The 15,834-nt window shown below is 37.4% G+C and overlaps 1 protein-coding gene across 3 annotated transcripts in view; it reads left to right on the top strand.

The window, feature by feature from the left end:
• VPS41 (VPS41 subunit of HOPS complex) overlaps positions 1 to 5,341 on the top strand; it is a 107,250-nt gene extending 101,909 nt beyond the window's left edge. For all 3 annotated transcript variants that reach the window (XM_064667983.1, XM_064667973.1, XM_064667990.1), the window contains 4 exons: positions 951 to 1,050; positions 1,831 to 1,875; positions 3,321 to 3,400; positions 4,971 to 5,341. In XM_064667983.1, the coding sequence (XP_064524053.1) occupies positions 951 to 1,050; positions 1,831 to 1,875; positions 3,321 to 3,400; positions 4,971 to 5,051 (306 nt within the window). In that variant the 3' untranslated portion in view covers positions 5,052 to 5,341. The remainder of the gene's footprint in view (positions 1 to 950; positions 1,051 to 1,830; positions 1,876 to 3,320; positions 3,401 to 4,970) is intronic.
• Positions 5,342 to 15,834: the final 10,493 nt, after the last annotated feature.

Here is a 15,834-nt window from a genome sequence, read left to right as displayed (position 1 = left end):
AGTCTTATCTGCATATCATTCTTGGCAGTGTGTCTTTATTACTTCACAATATGTATGTGAAAAGATAGGCTTTTAGACATTGTCCACTTGGCTGTAAATTCTATTATTGTATTTCTTCTTAGGTATTTGTGTTAGCTGTATCTTGCACTCTCTTAGAATGCTCAGTGTCTCCTGTAATGCAAATGATCAGGAGAAAGGAATGGACATTGCCTCTCTGTATCACTTTTTTGGTAGCATTTTTCACCTTGGAATTGGCTGTGAGTCTCTTTGGAAAGCACTTTTCAGTGGAATAATAAGCTCTGTATAATTTTTATGCCCTTGAATTCTCTATGTTTCACGACAGTGTCAGGCAATAACATGTCAATCTGATGAAATCTGATGAAAAATACCAAATAAGTTGAAAGGGAGCTGTGAATTTTGCTTAAGAGGAATTAACTCTGGATCTTTGGTTAGCTATATAGACATTTAATATTGCTACACCTCAGCAGGAAATGTATTTGAACAAAATACATTTTAAAGTGCTGTGTTTATGAAGGTTTTATGATTATCAAATGTCTTTTCTGAAGAAGACAGGAGAGATATGGGTAGAAGTTTTGAAACAGTTTGGAAAACGATTCTGAAGGACACTGTAAAAATTCCTCCCCATTGTAATTTGTTAACATCATCTCATAGGAGGAAGACCATAATTTATGATAATAGTATATTTGTAAAGGATTTCATTTCTTGAGGTTCGTTTTTGGTTTTGAGGCATTTTTTTTATATTGTTGGTTTTTCAGTTAGGTAGAGGTGATGTTAACAAGAGGTTCCTCCTTTCCCTCCTTTACCCTTGAAAAAACTTAAAAATTCCCTGTACTCTCTTTGGCAGCACAAACACAGTGGAGACTTGTCAAGATAGTTGATGTGCCCATCTATTCAACAACTGCTGTGTTTTGTGTTCTTTGCACCAACAGATCTTGCTGCGAGAAGGTTGCAAAAAGATACTTGTTGCCGATTCTCTTTCTTTATTGAAGAAAATGCATCGAACTCAGATGAAGGGTGTTCTAGTAGATGGTAGGTACAGAGGAAATATGATGACTTTCAAGATTTTGAAGGCTTTTGCTTGGTTTATACACTACTTGATGGTCTGCTTTGGAAGTTACCCAAAAGCCTGAGTATTGTACCTTATCTGTAGAGTGTAGTAGGATACTAGCTGCTTTCCCCCTTTGCAAAGGAAAAAATGTCAAAATCTACAAGACCAAGCATGCAACTTTTTCTCTTGGTCAATCTCTGCATAGCCAGCAATGTATTGTGTCCTGCAGTTTGTAAAGGTGAAAAATGCTATTTAGTGCTGACATGGATAGTCAGATGCCACCAAGCAAAAGCCATGAGATGGTTGTCAGAAACAATGGAAAATATTTTGCAAGATGCTAATGATGCATATCAGCAGTGCTGTAATTCACGCCAGCTGAGTTTTAATAGCAAGAGACAGAAGCTGACAGGACAGAAGATCAGAGCTTCTGCTACAAAATGCCGCAGTGTTAACAGCCACTCATCCGATGCTCCTTTTTGTCAGTTTGCCTTTTGCCTCTACAGCGCTGCTCCTAAACAGACTAGCTCCTGCAGTTCTACCATCATCAGAATCAGAAGATCTGAATATTTGTCATGCTGTTATTAGAAATGCTACTTCAGTATTGCTCTTCAATTTTTGATAGATTCTGTTAGGCATCTTAAGTAAATGTTTTAAGACTAAGCTCCATATCTGTAACAGCAGTATGTTCATGCCTGCTTTATAAAAAAGTAAGCATGGAGTTTGTTAACAAAGCTGTTCTAAGTTTTTGGTTTTTTTCCCAGAGGAGAATATCTGTGAATCATGTCTGTCTCCAATACTTCCTTCAGGTAGGATGCTTTTCTAGAAAACAAAGAGGTTGTCAAATTTTTTTATTATTATTGTAACAGGAACTATTGTTTGCTTTTATTCATAAAAATGTGTGGTAGTCTCCCTTGGTGATCACTGTATAAATTTCAATCTCCTATGCAAGGCTTTTGAATTCTGACAGGGGAACGGAGTCTAAATGGAGGTCTTTTGTTGTAGTAAACTCAGTATTCTTTCTTATTCAACTTTGACTTCCTTATTTTCTGTTTTGAATACATGGAATTCAAGGCAGCTTTTAATTCCATCAACATACGTCTTCTCAAAGATTATTAAACCACAAAACTAACTGCTGCCACCAAATCTTGTCCACCTCTGTTGAACAATTTAGACTGAACTTGTAGATCATAAAGTTTTATGGAATATACTTTTTTTCTGAGTGGTGGAGAGTTCTTGGCTTCAGTCACTACTGCCATATTTGAAACTGGCTGTAGTTTTAAAACATCTTCTAAAGTTAATTTTGAAACTAGAAATTCAGGATGTTGTTTTTGAGATGTACATTCTGCAAGGCAACTATAGTTCAGAAATATCAATATAGTTATTGAGCATCTTAAGGAGAAGTAATTTTACTAGGAGAGTATCTGTCATGGCATCTTCAAGCAAGAATATGTAAGATGAAGCATATGTATGGACGTTTGGGTTTTTTTGTTTGTTTGCTAAATGTTGATAGCCAAATTAAATCATTTATAGTTTTTCAATCTGTTTTCTACCATTTTTTCACTTAAATAAATAAATAAATAAACTATACCATGATCATGTGCACCCACATACAGACCAGGAAAATCTGGCAGAGCTGATTGTGCTGGTGCCTTGAAGTATGTGTTGAGGAAATGGGAGCCAAAGAGTAGAAAGTGGATGATGCTCATGGGTGAGATGCTTGTTCTTTGGATATGTGGATATTGTATGTAGGGTTCTAATTTGGCTAAATATTCATGTCAGAATCAAAACCCACATCATGCACTTAGGCAGCTTCTTGTCAAATTTCAAGATCATGATGTGCCACGTAGGCACTAGAACTGCTCAGTGTTCTGGTTCTCATCGCACTACTGCAAGAATTTTTCTACTAACTTCTCTTCAAAGAAGCTGAATTATTTGGTGCTAGTTTACTCTCCTCTCTGCCCAAATTTAGCATGTAGCATATATTGTACTGACATGAAAAATTCATGGTGAAAAAGTATACAGCATTTAAGCCACAGAATACAATTATTTTGTAACTCCATCACTGGGACACTTACCTGAAATCATCACTCTCCATGGTTTCTGTAAGTAAGCCCGAATAATTTGGAAATTAATTTGAGAAATGTTACTTGAAGTTTCTCTATGTATAATAGAATGTAGGCATATAGTGCTGTAGCCACTGAATTGTTTGTTTCATTGCCCTTTGAAATGAATTTATGTTTCTCTTTCCCAGATGCATCCAAATCCTTCAACGTGGTAGTGTTCCACTGCAGACATATGTTTCACAAAGAGTGCCTACCCGTATCTAACACAGTAAGGAACTAGCTTAATCTCTTTGCCAAAGATAAAATGACACCTTTCATTATGTCAACTGTGGAGAAGAAGTGGCTGTATCAGGAATTATATGACTACAGTAATAACTTGTGATGATACCACATAGTAGTATGTGACTAAGGAAAGGGGGTTTAGGGACACTGCCACTAAAGTTCATCCAATGTAGAAAGAAATCACTGCTGTTTGAGCAGTATTTTATTATTTTCTGCAATCTGAATATGTAATGCAGCTCTGAGACATACAGGGAATACAACCTGTCTAATTTTTTTAATTAATTCTTTTCCATTGCATCTTTCCCTTCAATTCAACATACTTAAAGGCAAGAATAAAGGTATTTTCTCAAGTGAACAATATTAAATGATTCTGATCCAGAGGACAAAAATCACTCAGAGTGAATATTTAAATATCTTTGTAATGATCTTTGTGGTCAGAACATGTTTTTCTTTATAAGTCTTTTTTTTTTCTTCTTTCATTAACACAAACCAAAAAAGTAACTTCTATCACAACAGAATATGACTGGTTTTGACTTTAGGAAGGAAAGTGTTAGAATGGTAACAAAATTGCACAGAAAGTTAAATTTAAGCTTTTCTAATTCTGTATCTGTCTCTGAAAAGTAACATCTACTGAAAAATAACTTCATTGAATCACTTAATCTGGAAGGAACCAAAGTGCTTGTAGCCATATGGTACAGCATGAATACTTAATATGTCATGAAAATCCTAATGTATTAGAACATTTGCATGAGAAAGCCCAACAACTAGTAAATATTTATTCAAACAATATTTACCACTAATTTTATGGTGAGAAATAATCTAAAATTTATCTAGCATTCTCAATTTTCTGGGACAGGTGACTTGTTAGAATTTTTAAATGTGACGTAGATGTTACATGATATATATTCACAGTGTGTATGAATACACAGGTATTATGCATATGACTAAGCCAATTTTCCCCTGCTATAGTATTTATTTCCTGATCTTAGGTGATCACTTGTGTTACTGATATTTGGTTATTGGTGATATACTGAAAGAAAAGTAATGTCTGCACAAAACAGCACAGAGAGCAAAACACAGAGTAACAATAAGCACATATTTGATATCAAATTACATTTTTTGGGCCCTGTTCTCAGTTGTTGGAAATCTGTGGAATGCTATCCAAAGGCTGTGCTGTAACTAAGGCATCCAGTGGTCATTGGAGCCGACCAAGTGACTTACTCGCTTCTTTATCTATGAAGATAATCAGTGATGCTTTTGACTATGCACTTTTTTATTTTTGATGTGAAGGAAGTTTGACCTTACTCTCCTGGTGGGTGTTGGTAGTGTTCTTGGAGTGAGTGGTGAGTTGTACTGCCCTCTGACTCCAGAACAGGCTGCCTTACAATGTTCATCTATATTGTCTTCCCTCACCTATCCTTGACTATGTTTATAGGGAACAGCCTGACTGTGAGCAGTAATGTTGAGAAGGGCATTAGCATTTTTCATTCATCTTCAAATGTTCTTACATGGCTACATTTCCCTAAGAGATTCTTGCTTTCTTTTTTGATTTTTAGGTATCTCCTGTCCAGTTCTGCAACATATGCAGTGCCAAACACCGAGGCCCTGGAAGTGCAATCCTGGAGATGAAGAAATAGCAGTCCCCTAGTTCATCATGTCAGTCTGTGACACAAAATCTGTTAGGACCATGCAGAGCCACTGTATTTTTCTGTTAGACATCATTTCTGTATATAATTTTGATTGTGACTAAAAATTGGTTTCTGTAATTTATCCAGTTTATTGAGCATTTCTGGGAAAGAGAAAATGTAAAAATCTTTCCCTAGTAAGTCTTTGTAATGCAGTTCATATGTTATGGTTCCTTTGCTCAGCTTGTTACTTTACTCTGAACAGAAAACAAAAAGAAATAAAATTGGAAGGAAAGAAAACAGTTTGGAGATTTGTGTTTGCTATCAGTTAATGGACTTTACACTTTGGAGCCACATCACGCTCGTGGTTAGATATTGTAAAGAAAGATGTATTGCCATGAGTTCAGCTCACCAAACTCCTTAGTCCTGATTTAGTCTGCTAGTGACCTATTTACCTTGAGACCCCTAGGAGTCTGACTGCTTTCAGTGGAAGCTGTCTGTGTGCTGACTCCTACCTTCACTTAACAAACTTGTTAACTGTTAATTCCACACATTGGCAATTTATCTTGGTTGCACGTTCATAGTTTGGTATAAACTGGTGAATTTCTCAACTGATCTTCACAATACAATAGTTTAAAGTGGACTTTTCTCATTGTGAGAAACAGTCTCAAGGCTGAGTAATTTTCCAATTAGAACTTATTATATAATAAAAGCAAACAGCGCTGGGTGAACAGGTGGAGTTTTAGCAACTCCAAAGGCCTGTCACATTGAAAGCAGGCATAGGTTCGACATTTATTTCAACTACTTCATGCATATTCATTATACACAAGCATAAACATTATACATCGTTATGTCAGGAATTCAACAGATGTTTTCTTAGACTAATCTGTTATCTACAAAAAGTTGTAAATTCTCATAGCTTCGATAAGAAAGTGTTAACTAAACAATTTCCACCATAACTCATGTACAAGGTAAAAGGGAGGTAATTTGTTTTATGTCTTTATAGGGGCCCAAATAAGTTTTATGATTTGTTTTTCTTCTCCAGGTTATACTGACCTTACTCGTTTTCTTTTTAATTGGAATGTTTTTGCACGAATCATTCTTTTCATTTATTACATCATGTTCAACTCATCCAGAAACTTTATATGTCAGCAGTAAGTCTTTACACTTATTCTGTAAGTATGATTGAAGTGTATGATTTCATTTAAGTACAGAGGGGAAAAAACTATATATAACCTTTCAAAGATATGATCCCTAGGAGTTTCTTTTGGCCTTAGCAATTTTGCAGCTAAGTTAAATATTTCAATTGAATATTAACAAAACCATATTTTTAATTTCAACAGTGTTCTGTTTTGTTGATCTTTCAGATTGTCTTCACAGTAATGTAATTTGTTTATAATATTTGATGATTAAATTCAATATAAGCATCTTTTCACTAAGAAAAGTAATTTTCCAGAATTCCTAAGATTTTTCTGCTTTTTAATAACTTGATTTTGAAAGTAAAATTACAGTGTTTTACCATCAAATTATAAGGTTTAAACAAGTAGTTAACATAGTAAGTTCTGAAACAATGGTATAGTGATACTGCAGTCTGTCTGTAAAACTGGAAAATACAATGCATCTAAGTTCTTCTGTACCTTACTCCCATGTAGGTACACCTTAAAATAATTTCTATTTTGGAAACTTGGATTTCTAATTTATGTAAATTCATGATCCTCTGGGCAGTTGGCTGAGCTGGTCTAGCAATCTGAAGTATGAGTTTTGCTGTCCAGTGTGCAAATCTGTAGAATAAAATTTTATGTGTTTAGCAATTCAAGGATTTAGTCTGCATAGTTACACAGACAAAATTATCGTTAAAGGATAGATATCTCAAAAACATAGTAATCATATTCTGTTGTGATAATACAGACAGCTGAGAAAAAAATAAAATATGGTGCAAATTATTTGTGGACATGGAGTAGGTGGAATAACAGAAGGATGGGAGGTTTGTAGTGCAGAGCATAGTCTGTGTATGTCAAGCTTCACCCTTAAGAATTAGTGCCTGGCTTTGTAGCAGTTCATTTTCAGCAGCTAGTACACATTCTCAGGTATATTGTTCATTTATCCATTCTTTACTACACTGATCAGGAAAGCTGCCTTGATTCCTAGTAAGCAAAATGTTCCAGTGAGCTCAAGGGTTGTTGCACCATGATATTTGAGTTGTTGCATGCCATGACTGTAGACAAGTTTTAAAAATTTTGAAAACCCTGTTCTTCAGTAGCTGTAAACAGCTTTTCTATATTATACCCTAAGAATGCCATAAGCTGTCTGCTTACAGGAGGAAAAAGTCAAATTACTCCTATACATTTATGTCACAAAGTGTTCTGTAGTTTAGAGTTATATGATAATTTCAAGCAGGTATATTTTTTACTTCAGCTTGGCCTTAAATTCCCTAAAGCATGAGTGTTATGTGACTCAATTTGCTAGTCTTCCATCACCAACAATCATATTGCATTGTACCCTGGCATATTCTTTACATTTTGCAAGTAATTTTAAATCACTGTATGAAAATCTAATCAAAATCTTCTCTAAATCCAAAGCTTCTTTCATTTGGGCTTCAGGGACTACCCCTTTTCATGTTCCTGAATTCTAAATCTGCTCATTAAGATTCAGCACGAAGTGTACAGACCTGACTTTGATTCACTTCTCCTCCTAAGAAGCCTTCACATCACAGAAAATGTCTGAGGTTAGGGTCTAAAATATTGAGCTACCCAAGAGCTTTTCTTCTGGAGAAGAGTTCTGCCTAAGAAGTAGCCTTAAAGTTGCAGAGGCCTTCAGAAAAGTACAGAGTAACACTTACCCAGTTTCGCCAGTGCTTATTTAAAATGTCAATCCATTTATCAAAGTTCCTGTACTTCTAAGGTAAACTTAAGATAAATACTATTTTTTCTCTGATACATCCAGTTCTGTGTGAGTTCTTGACCAATAAAGCTAACTGAAAGGATTTGTGGTGGATGAAGTAAGCACACATTGGTCTGTTGTATCAAAAGAGACAAAACTGTTTTGACTGAAATGAGTCCTTGGATGATTTTTCTTGTCTATCTTTGTTTTATTATTTTGAACCCACAACACTGTATGATATGCTTGGTGACAATGTTGGGCTACACCGAAGATTTTGTGGGCCCAAAAGACTGCTTGAGGTGCTTGGTGAGCATGAGGCTATTTAGTCCTGCTGAGAGCTCAGTTAAAGTGACTGCATCAGGATATAGGTTGACTTCTGCAAAAAGTGGGACTGGGAGGGACCTGCCAGAAGTAAACCTCTAGCCAGCAGTTTGTGTAGCAAATAGGAGGTGTCTGTTGCTCTTGTAATAAATGAATTATTTATTGGGTGATTTTTCTGTGGCTGACAAACAATGCCTGAAAAGGACTGGGACAAGCAGATCTTTTGGGTCTCCTTGAAGTTAAGAAATGCATGATTGGCTTTTGTTGTCTCCTGCTACAGCTGAATCTCATGTGTTTACTGGCTGGTAGCTGTGTCTCTGTGGGCTTGAGGCAGCTGCTCTACCAGATCAGCGATGTATTGAATCAGCTGTGTGTGATGCTTGGGCAAGAGTCTCCTGCCTACAATTACATGATTCAGTGTAACATAATTCGGTTAATACTTCAAGGAGCTGTTCTATATACAAAGATAAATCCTCTTTCTACAGCTGCACTGACCTGCAGGAAACCTGCAGGTTTGGGTATTGTGTGTTGGAACACAAGTGAGTTCAGTATCTGGCACTAATTTTGTGTTACAGAGTAAGAGCAAAAACAAAATGAGTTGCTTTCCCAGTTTTGGATCCACATCCTATTCCTATTTGAAATAAGTGTTTTCATGGACAGTTACTGCCAAGGGTTTGACAGCAGATTTGTCAAGCACTACTGTAAAGCAACTAACAAGAAATACCCAGTGTCTGCTCTGTTTTGTAATATGTTTTTAGCAGGAGACTGTGCTGCAACATCTTATTCTAAATTTTGGCTGATAGCTGGGTAGAGGCTGTCAATATTGTGTATAGACTGCATAGGTTGACTTAGCAAGTTTTCATCTTAAGAAATTCAATCACTTTCTATCTTAGGCTTAGTGTTTATTCAGCTAGAGTCTTTTAAGCAGGCACTGCTTTATTCTTTGCTGTTGAGTACACTACCACTGAGGTTTTTCTGCTTGGTGAGTAGAGTTACTGTCTGCAATCCAAGGGAACTGGAATTACAAATAATCTCTTAAATGAAAACCTCATGTTGGATTTCCTGCTACTGAAGTGTTGTGACTTAGCATTCAAGTACTGTATGTCTCCAGTCACCTTGGAAAATACAGTGTCATCTCTGCAGGTTGGTTGGACCAGTCCCTGCCTGTGTTATTTGATAGCAGTTTGAAAAAATACTTGCAGGAAAATTCCTACCTAATGCTGAAGATGGACGGTTACCTGAATGAGGAAAATCTCTCTGAGATGCCAGTTTTCTCTCTCCTGTTGTACACTTCTGACATCATATTCAGGCAGCATAACTTTTGCTCCCGTTTATAAATGCTAGACATAACATCAGGGTCTCTTCTTCTCCACAATAGCTTCCCCCTCCAGTGGATCTTTGCCAAGTACTAGCTATAAATCAACTGCTGTACTCCCAAAACAATTTAAACAAGACTTGTAAGAAATCACATTTTGAGAATGACTCTTTAATTGGGACTGTGTTCTTATTCTACTGTGCCATGAAAGATTAATTTTTCCTTGGCATTAGAAATATTCCTAGATGATGTTTTTTCTGTTCTTCAAGACAATGTGTGCTTTCTTTTACAGTAATCAAATATTAAATTATGCAGAAAACAGGACATCTGAAGTATCTGAGGCATCAAATGTGGAAGAGAATAGAGTGTGTGAGTTCCAAGAGAAGTCAATGAGTCATAGTGGGAATGACCTAAATTTAGTCTTAAAAGGCTTCCATAAATGGGGATCATAATAAGCTTTTGCAATAGATCAGGTATTAGAGGTTCTGCTGTGTTCAGGCTGTGACATTCTCCCAGGAGTCTGTAGTCTGAATGGACAAGGCTGCCAGTGGCATCTGCTCCTGGGTTGTGCTTAGGATCAGTTGTGGTGCAGGAGTCAGAAATGTGCTGAGTGGAGGCTAGTACCCCTCCAGCCTGGAAGAGCTGCCAGAGCTGGAGCTGTAGTAGCAGAATTAAGAGCTGGAAAGTGGCAAGAACTGCAGAGGGCAGTTGAGTTATTCGTTGTGTTTTTCTCCCCTTGCTTTTAGTCTGATCCCAGTAGGATTTAAGTCAATTAGTTGACAAGGTAATGGTATCTTGGTGTCCAATGGCTGTAAAATCACATTTAGCAAGATGTCAGCTGGATGACGTGTTCCAAATAGCGTTCACATAGGATGCAGATTTATCTGTCTCTGGTGACAGTGAGCGATGGAAGTCACAATAAATAAGTTGATAAGTTGTGGATTTTTAAAAAATCAGCTTAATGAAAGGTTCTTAAAAATGAGCTGTTTTCTCACATGTTATCATGTCTTGCTCACAATAAAGTAGTAGCACTGGAAGGTGCAGATGACAATAGAGTTTTTGATCTGTAGGACCCATTCAGTAGCTGCTATTTTTGCAGGTGCTGGCAGAAGAATCACTGAAGCACTTTTCGGTGTATCCAACTATTAAGTCTTCATCTGGAATTTCTGCAGAGTAATGAAGATCTTTAGCTAAGCAAAGTTAGAGTTGGGAAGCATTTTCCCTGTGTAATCTGTAAAGTCGAGCCAAGAATATATTTCTGGCATAATTTAGTTCTACACTATGCAGATTTTCATTCTCTCTGCAGTATGAAAAAACTTTCCAGTGACATGTTAAGGGGACTGTGTTCTGTTTACATTATTCTACATTCATTCTCTTTCTCTCCTCCCCTTCTCTGTTCACCCACTCCAAATTGCATTGGATTGAGTGCCTTTTTTTGAATTGTGTAGTGATTTTTAGCCATTTTCTGCAAACACAACTGTGCTGTGTTGTAGGAGGTGTGTCCAGGGGTGCAGGGGAAGCACCGAGGGCAGGGAAGCCCAGGGGACATGCGCCGAAATAGGTAACCTCATTGGTCACAAGGTCACATGGTTTTAAGGGATAAAAAAAGCACTGGGTTTGAATAGTCTCTTGGATTACCATCTGATCGGGGAGTGGACTCCATTTCTTTATCGTATAAAGACCCCACGTGACACTGTGTATATGTTAAAGTGGGGAAAAATCAGAAGTGCATGCTTTGTATGTGCTGTAGAAGGTAGCTAGGTCTTTGTTCATCCTCAGTTCCTGAGGGAGTTCGTTACCTGGTATCAAGCTAAGGAAAATATTTTCCTTCAGAGACAAACTTTCCAGAACAAAATTTTCAATGGTGCCAAGAGAATCATTGAGGTAGAAAGGGACCTCTCAAGATCATCTAGTCCAATCCCCCTGCTCCAGCATTGGTTGCTCCATCACCTTCCCAAGGATTAAGTCTGATAAGCCTGTGGTTTCCCCAGTCCTACTTCTTACCCTTCTTAAAAGTTGATAATATGCCAGAAGATTGGTTAAAATGATAACTAGAGCCTTGAAGAGAGAGATTTACTTACTTCCAGTCTTCAGAAACCTCTTCTGATTGACATGGCCTTTTAAAGATAAAAAAGAACATTGTCTTCATGCTGAAGGCTTTGTGCGTGGCTATTTTGAAATGTTGCAGTCTAGTCCAGAGAAGAAGCCAATATAAACTGCTGTGGGGTTAGATCATGGTCTCCAGCAAAGAAGCAGATATTCCTAAGTTTCTGGCTTGGCAGAAGTGTTACTCGGTCTTTACAACAGTCATTCACAGAAACAGCACAGACTTCCTCAGCCATGGTAAAAGTGCAGCTGTATTTGAGCATGTTTCTGGCGCACAATTTTTCCTTTGCTGCCTCTTTCTTTTGCAAATAACTGCTTCTCTTCTCTTGCTTGTCCACATAGCCAACAATTGCCCTCGCTGCCCAAAAAATCCTCTGTACCCCTATTGTCTGTACTTAGAGCTATGTCAAGGTGCTTTAAAGCTGTTAATCTTGCAGCAGCAAAACGAGCAGATGTAATGCCTTTTCATTACTGATAGTGAAGGATGAAGCTGGACACTTATTTGTCTCTAAGTACCAAGGAAGAATAAATGAAAATGCATTGCATGCAGTAGGAAGAGATAAAAATGGCAGGCCCTTTTTGGGGGAAGGGTGGGAAAAATTTTATTTCTTAAGAATGATCAGTATAGAGGATTTCATTTACATGAAAAAGAGTTTTCGGGTTTTTTGTAAATTATGCATGAATCAGGCTTGCGATGCCTATGCTAGATGGCAGAGATCAGAGGTGATAGGCTTAAGTCAAGCACATACAAAATCATCTGCAGCTATTTTACAGCTCAGTGAAAGTTCTGTTTTTATAGAGTGTGTTGTATTTCCTGCCATTCCCTTGGGTTTACTTTTCATGATAGGACTCACTGTTAACAGCCTGAAGAGCAGGTAGCCTGGATGTGCACCTACTCCGTGCTCAACAGCCACATCTAACTATAGATACAGACAGCTCAGCAGTCACAGGCTTCAAGGTTGCAAACTGATGTCAGGAGTCTGTGCTGGAGCTTTGGAAACATGAGACAGATTTTGTTCCTGCTGAAACTGATGACAGATTTGCCTCAACTTAGATGAGGAACAGCATTTTACCCTCCTTAGATAGTAGATTGCGTTATGAATAAATACTATCAAATCAAATAGATCAGGAATTTTTCCTTCTGAGATGGATGAGATAGTCTGTAACTGTTGTAATTATGCAAGTAGTACGAAATTACTTTAATAGTGGGACTTGGTGGTCATCCATAGGATTCACAGCTGAAGAGGTTTGTGACTTCCATTTATCATTCTAGAAAACAGTGAAAAGCATTTTAATTAGTAATGTTTACTTCCAAAACACTATTAAAACAAACTTGTAAGGGCATTTAAAGACATTGTACTTTATGCTGCTCCTGTGAAATATGGGTGTGTTGATAGTTGTTTTTAATTGCTTCTTCCCATGTGCTGCATTGCAGTGTCATACTAAAAAGGCTCATGCTACTGGATCTGAAGAATGAAAATCATGTTGCACAGTGAGATTAGGTAAAGAAATTAAATTATCAGGATTTCTTAAAGAGTTTTTTCCAGATATTGAATCCTTCTCTCCCCGTGTGCCTCACCCCAACCTTTTATTTTGTGACTGCATCCAGCCTTTATGCTGAATTGAATCAAACTATGTTACTGTTCATTCAGTTACTATCTTACAGTTCATGAAGTGGCAGTCAATGAGATGATTTTGTGGAAATATCAGAGAAAACCTTGTGAGCAAAAGGCAGACACTGTACATTTAGGGAAAATAAGAATCAAAGGAGGTAAATAAATGAATACTATTGAAATGTAATAGAGAATCAGTAATGACCTGAAATATTATGCCTACATATAAAGCATAATAATAGTAGGGTTATTTTGTGAGCCACTTGACCAATACGGTAGCACAGAGTGCAAGGAGCTGGGGACAGAAAGAGCAATAACAGTGACAGACTTCAACCATGCCTGTGTAAATCACAATGAAGCATAATGAGAAAACCCCATTTTCAGTGCTACAAAAACTACCCCTCAAAGCACTTCATCAGGGAGCACAAAAGGAGAAGCAGTCCTTGATTTTTGCCCTAGGAACTGCACAGAACCTGAATGCCACAACTGAAAGGCACTTAGTAAGGAGTCCTTAATGTGATCGAATTCAATGTCCTTGTAGGATGTAGAAGCAAGAAAGTAATCTGTCAAAGTAAGCTTAACAGTTAAAAAAACCAACAACAATGAAAAATAACTATATAAAAATGAAAGAGCTAATTAAAAGCAGTAAGGTGTTTACAAGTCATATGAAAAATGCTAAATTAACACAAGTGGATTTTTTACAAAGCAAGCCTTGATAGACAGCAAAGGAAATAGACTGTTTAGACATAAACAGATCTCCAAACAATGCACATTTTGTCTAGAGAAGGAAAACAGAAAAGAACATTACATTCTGGCAAGTTAATGTCAAGCCAAAATAAAGTAGGCTAAGAGATTCAAAGAGAAGCAATATCCTAAAACTTACAATAAAAATCCCATTAGCTATCTCTATATAAGACCACCTGTAGAAAATGGAAGAAAAAAGGATTTCAACAAAGAGACACCCCAGTAGGAAAAATAAATTGGTTCTTTGGCTTAAGTATTGAAAAACTATTTATTATGAAAATGTTAAGGGAAAGCCTGGAGTGGAGCCTTTTTTAACACAGAAACTTCTGAAATTAAACTATTTTTAGAGAACGTAGGGGAAAAAAGCAATAGAATCAAACTACACACATCAGTAGGTATTGACCTAAAACTGGTGGATCTCAAAACAGGATATTGCTATATTATTAACTCTGATGTGTAAATTGTCTTTAAAGTAAGTCCTAATACTAGAAGAATGGAAAGTAGTAAATATGACACTAACATTTTCTGAAAGGCTCAATTATTAATCCATAAAAATAGAGACCAGTATTCAGAAGTACTCACTTCTTTACTGGATAAATCAATAGAAGTTCTATTTTGAAAAAAGGACACATAGATATATATATCTATTTTGTATCTCACATTGGGAAAAAATGAACATGGATTATGGAGGAGGAAGTTATGCCTCCTATTCATATGAGATTCTAGAAGGTCTTGGTGAATCTGTCAACTGATTCAGATGGTGTAGTGTTTTTACACTTGAAAAAAACCTAGAAGGTCATGCTAAAATCCTTCAACAGGATTAAAAAAAAAAAAAATCAGCCATGAAATAAGAAGCAAAGGGTTCTAATAGATTTAAATCTGTTTAAAATGAGACTCTATATATGATCAGCTTTCACAAGGAAGGAGTGATTGCTGGTGAAGTTCCATGACGGTAAGTGTTGTGGTTCCAGGTGTTCAGCAAAATCAGTGATTATCTGGAAAAGGGCTGGATAGCAAAAAGAAAAATATTTACTAACAATATAAAAATAGATACAGTCAAAACTGAAAGCCCACTGAGAACTTTTTTATTTTTTCTCAATTACCTGGAGGCAGGAGTTGATGCACGGTTAGTAAGTTTGGTGATGATACTAAACTGGAAGGACGAGAGGCCTTGCAGAGGGATCTGGATAGATTGGAACATTGGGCAATCACCAGTGATGTGAAAATGAACAAGATCAAATGTCAGATTCTGCACCAGGGATGGAGTAATTCCAGACACGAGTCTAAATTGGGAGAGGAGTGGCAGGAGAGCAGCCCTGCAGAGGAGTCCCTGGGAGTGCTGGTTGGCAGGAGGCTCAGCAGGAGTAAGCAGTGTGTGCCCTGCCACGACCCGCTGGGAGAAGGGATTGGGGTTGGGCACTGCGAGGAAGGGTTCTTCACACAGTGGAGGTTGGTGAAGCAATGCCAAAGTTTATTGGGGGAACAACAACTTATATAGGGTAGGTTTCAGGGTGGAGTTTGGGCTAGGGAGGAGCATGGGACTGACAACTTAGGGAAGAAGGTGATTGGGCAGCTGGATAAAGAGGGGAGGAGTTCGGGTGTAACTAGGGGAATGGACCAATGACAGCTACCTCTGCACTGCACCAAACACTGACCAATGGCAGGCAGAGGAGCGGGAAAACAAGGAAAAGGCGGGAAAACTGTGGGGAGAGGAAGGAGACAACATGGAGGACAATTTAAAAAACAACAACTGGGGGTACATATAACAGTGTAACAACACAGTAGTGAACTGGGGAGAACTGGGGGAAAACTGTCA

This window comes from Pseudopipra pipra, chromosome 1, assembly GCF_036250125.1.
Source record: "Pseudopipra pipra isolate bDixPip1 chromosome 1, bDixPip1.hap1, whole genome shotgun sequence".
NCBI classification, from domain to species: domain Eukaryota; kingdom Metazoa; phylum Chordata; class Aves; order Passeriformes; family Pipridae; genus Pseudopipra; species Pseudopipra pipra.
The sequence above is the reverse complement of the archived record's forward strand: the minus strand, read 5'-3'. Positions and strand labels throughout refer to the sequence as shown.